This window comes from Eucalyptus grandis, chromosome 1, assembly GCF_016545825.1.
Source record: "Eucalyptus grandis isolate ANBG69807.140 chromosome 1, ASM1654582v1, whole genome shotgun sequence".
Lineage (NCBI taxonomy): Eukaryota > Viridiplantae > Streptophyta > Magnoliopsida > Myrtales > Myrtaceae > Eucalyptus > Eucalyptus grandis.
In genome coordinates, this window is record NC_052612.1 from 43159809 (window position 1) to 43164035 (window position 4227).

The window sequence follows — 4227 nt, forward strand, 5'->3', positions numbered from 1 at the left end:
ACTCAAGAGAGTGGTCGAACACCATGTCTGAGAATAAACTAATACAAAGTCAGAAAGGGCAAGCTGAAAGCATGATGCAGGACCCAGGAAAGCGCCCACCCTTTTATTGTAGCTAACATAGAAAAAAGACCTGCATTTTGCAGCTAATCAAACTCATTGAATAATAACATGAAGACCTGCATTTTGCAGCTAATCAAACTCATTAAATAATGACATGAACACCAAATTAATTTCTGCTTACTGAAAGTACTGTTTCATTTCAGTTGTCATGGGGAGAGGGGGCTCATTTAATAACACATTAAATTCTACAAACAAAAAATTAAATACCCATCATGAAAGGACCCCACTAAACCTCCATTTTCTTGCCATCTTCCTTCACTTCCCCCCTCTCTTCTCTCCTTTCTTTAAATATGTCTCTCCTTCAACGCCCTCTGATCACATTGATTCCAAAGCTCAAAAGGAAAAGATCACAGACCACGCTCTCTCAGAAATTCTCTCCATTCCTTGAATTCCACTTTGCCCAATCTGTTTCAGAGACACACCAAATGGGCAAGGCCAAGAAGATGAACCTAACATCTCTCCTCTTCAAGAACCACAAAGAAACGCCAAGAAGCAACCCACCCTGGCCATTGCAATGGCCTTCTTGCAGGCACCCCAAGACCCTCTCCTTCAGGGCTGCCGGTGATCATGACCAGATCTTCAAGACGGTCAACTCGGTGTTCCTCGACTCCGAGACGCTGGAGTCCCCCTTCACCACCACGTCAGAGGAGCCAGAGGAGTCGGTGAGCCTCTTGACTGAGTCCGACCCGGTGCTCGACGCGGCCGAGGTGTCGGTTGAGGTGTTGGTGAGGGGTGCGAGGTCGGAGAGGCTCTTCTTCGAGCCGGGTGACACGAGCTCGATCCTGGAGGAGGCAAAAACGGTTAGCTTCCCCTTCAAGGAAAGTGTGGTTCTTGCAATGGAGTCAGAGAATCCATACGTTGACTTTAGGAGGTCCATGGAGGAGATGGTGGAGTCTCACGGGCTTAAGGATTGGGAGTGCCTTGAGGCATTGTTGGGTTGGTACTTGAGGGTCAATGGGAAGAAGAATCATGGGTTCATAGTGGAGGCATTCGTTGACCTGCTCATGAGCCTTGCTTCTGATAAGAGCCACGGTTCTGATTCAGTTACTTGTTATTCATCTGCTGCTTCTTGTTTCTCTGCTTCTAGCCCTTCATGTTCATTGAAAGGAGGGAATGATATCCATGAAGAGGATGGTGGTGATGATGTCTTAGGGAAAAGATAGATATCTGATCTTGTCATGGTCAAAATTTTTGTGTATATTACCAGGTAAAGGAACTGGGTAGAAAGGATACTCCCAGCCTTTTCAATCTCAGATTTCTCTCTCTCTCTCTGCGCTACTGCTCAAAATCTTTTCTTTCAGCTAGGATGAAAATGCAGAGATTCGTATATAAATGTAGTTGACAGGGTTATTAAGGGTTGTGTGAGAATGCATCTTGTCTATTCAACTATGTCCTGCTAAAATTTGGTCTAAACTTCTTGTGAAAATAACACCTTGCGATGTTAGTGACACGAACATCGATTTACATGGTGAAGAGATGAAGCCACACCGGCTGTTAAAACCGGATAAAGTTTGCTAAATCAATCATCATGATTGTGAGACTAAGTTTCATAAAGTAAACATTTCAATCCAACAGAATGACATGGCTTAAAAATAGAACAGAAAACAGAATCATGCATATTCAGTTTTTCTACTTAAAAACTTTAGACCAAGTTCACCAATGCATCTGATTTGAAATGATTGACCATGTGCCTTTGCTCGAAGTTCAGATTTTGGCTTGTTGCCGAGAGAAGCTGGCTCTTTTTCTGGCGCTCTCTAGTCCAACCACGTATAATCGTACATTAACTGATTCAACATTCGATCGGTCAGGCACTCCTCCACAAATTATGATAACCGCCAGGCACCAACCATCAACTGATAAAAAAGCTTGAGTTAGGTTACGATCTGAGAGGCCTCATTCTACCACTTAAAGAGCACCTTAAATTGATTACTGGACGGTACCTAAGGCCCCGTTTGTTTGTATTTCTTTTTTGTGTTTTTAAACACTTTTTCTTTTTTTTGTTTTTGGAACAAAAAAGGAACAAACGCGTTTGGGTGCGTTTCTGTTCCTTTTTGTTCTTTTGTTCCCAGAACAAAAAAAACAAAACAAGAAACACAAATTTTGTGTTTCTTGTTTCAACACAAATCGAAACACTTTTTTTTTTTTTTTTATTTTTTGTTCTTCTTTCTTTTGGCCGGTCGCCGGCCCTCGGCCATGGCCGGCGACCGGCCGACGAGGGCCGGCGGCCTCGCCCAGCCACGGCGAGGCTCGGCGAGGCCGACGCTCGCCGTCCCCGGCGAGGCCGAGGCTCGCCGTAGCCGGGCGAGGGTCGGCTGGCGAGCTCGATCTCGCCCGGATCCGGCGAGGCCGAGCTTGCCTGGGCCGGCCGGCGAGCCTCGGCCTCGCCCGGCGGTGGCCCGGCGAGGCCGACCTCGTGCCGGCCCGGGCGAGCTCGATCTCGCCTGGATCCGCCTCGAGCTCGCCCAGCCGGCAAGAGGCCGAGCTCGCCGGTGGGCGGCGAGCCTCGGCCTCGCCCGGCGGTGGCCCGGCGAGGCCGCGCCTCGCCCGCCGCCGGGCGAGCTCGGCCTCGCCGGCCGGTCGCCGGCCAAGGCCTTGGCCGGCGACCGGCCAAAAGAAGAAAAAAAAAAATGAAAAAGAAAAAAGAAAAAAAGGAAAATAAGAAAAAATAGAAAAAATAAAAGAAATAAAAAAATTATCCAAATTTACCAAACATGTTTCTATTTATTTTTTATTCCCGGAACAAGTTTACCAAACGCGTATTTTTGTTCAAAAATTGTTCCCCGGAACAAAATACTTTTTTTCTATTTCTGTTCCCCGGAACAATTTTTAAACAAACACAACCAAACGCGCCCTAACCGTCCAATTTTTCATTCCGCCAGGAAACAGAAACCACAGCTTCAAGGTTTATGGGCTAAACAATAAATATGTTGAAGTGGATTCGACTACAAAAACAATGACACTTTGACCAGGTTCTTTTGATTTTTTCAAAAGTTTTTTTTTTTCCCTGTCAGTATATAGAGGAATTAGTTTTAATAAAAGAAACATGGGTACCTGTATCTTTCTTTGAACCAGCAAAAATACTGATTTAGATAAGACATACCAGCCTAGGCAATACATTAAATTGATGGAGCTATAACATGGCTTGCACGCTTCACAGGTTCGACGCGACCCGGCGGACCGGATTGATTGTGATGAGGCCAATCTAGTGCACCACACTCCTTCGAGATGAACAGCTTTTATGTCACATTAAATTTTTCTTCTTATTATAACCTGAATTGTGTTCAAGTTGTGCTTCAAACTATAGTCAAATCGACCCTGATAGGAAAATGTGAAAAAGAAGAAGAATAAGAAGAAGATGATGGGTAATAGGATTCCAAGAAAGCTGTTGCCGCTCATCCAGAGCTAGGGCAAAATCACATATTTTCTCGCTGCCTGATAAATGAAATGGCAACACGGTGCATGTGGCTGGCCAACTGTTACATGACTTTTGATATGATAAGGACCTTTAACCCTTGTCATTAATTCTCAAGGAAAATCCAATGTATAGATTGACACACATATATGAAAATTCAGGACCACCTGATTTCAGAAGTATAATTTAAGACATTCTGGGATTGTTATGTGATGCAGCACTGAACAAGAGGGCCAGGTGAGTGTGTTCTCTATCCACATCAATTTGCTAATAGAATCTGAACCCAAAGACATTCTCCACTTCTCCCTGAATTTGCACAAAAATTGGCACCTTCCTGAGGAAAGTGATCAATTTTTTAATCCATGGAGAAATTATTTTAAATAAAAGAAACGCCGGCACTTGTCTTCTTTATTTGAACCGGCAAAAATACTGATTTAGATAAGGCATCCCAGCCTAGATAATGGCCTGCATGCTTCACGGGTTCGACGCAACCAGGCGGACTGGGTCGATCATGACAAGGACAATCTAGGGCAACTGCACTCCTTTGGAGAAGACAATCGGTATAAATTGATTTTGAGTCATGATGGACAGTTTTTATGTCACGTTAGATTTTTCTTCTTCTCATAAGCCGAATTGTTTTCAAGTCATCCTTACAAATACAGTCGAATTGGCCCCTGGTAGCAAAATGTCAAAAA

General features: G+C 44.4%; 1 protein-coding gene across 1 annotated transcript; it reads left to right on the forward strand.

The window, feature by feature from the left end:
* Positions 1-405: 405 nt before the first annotated feature.
* LOC104421147 (transcription repressor OFP13) lies at positions 406-1383 on the forward strand. Its single transcript, XM_010032998.3, has one exon. It carries the CDS (start codon positions 411-413, stop codon positions 1281-1283), a length of 873 nt encoding a protein of 290 aa, XP_010031300.2. The 5' UTR covers positions 406-410; the 3' UTR covers positions 1284-1383.
* The last annotated feature ends 2844 nt before the right edge of the window (positions 1384-4227 follow it).

Excerpts from the sequence above, each read along its gene's own strand:
- LOC104421147 (XM_010032998.3), top strand. The coding sequence starts at position 411 with ATGTCTCTCCTTCAACGCCCTCTGATCACATTGATTCCAAAGCTCAAA.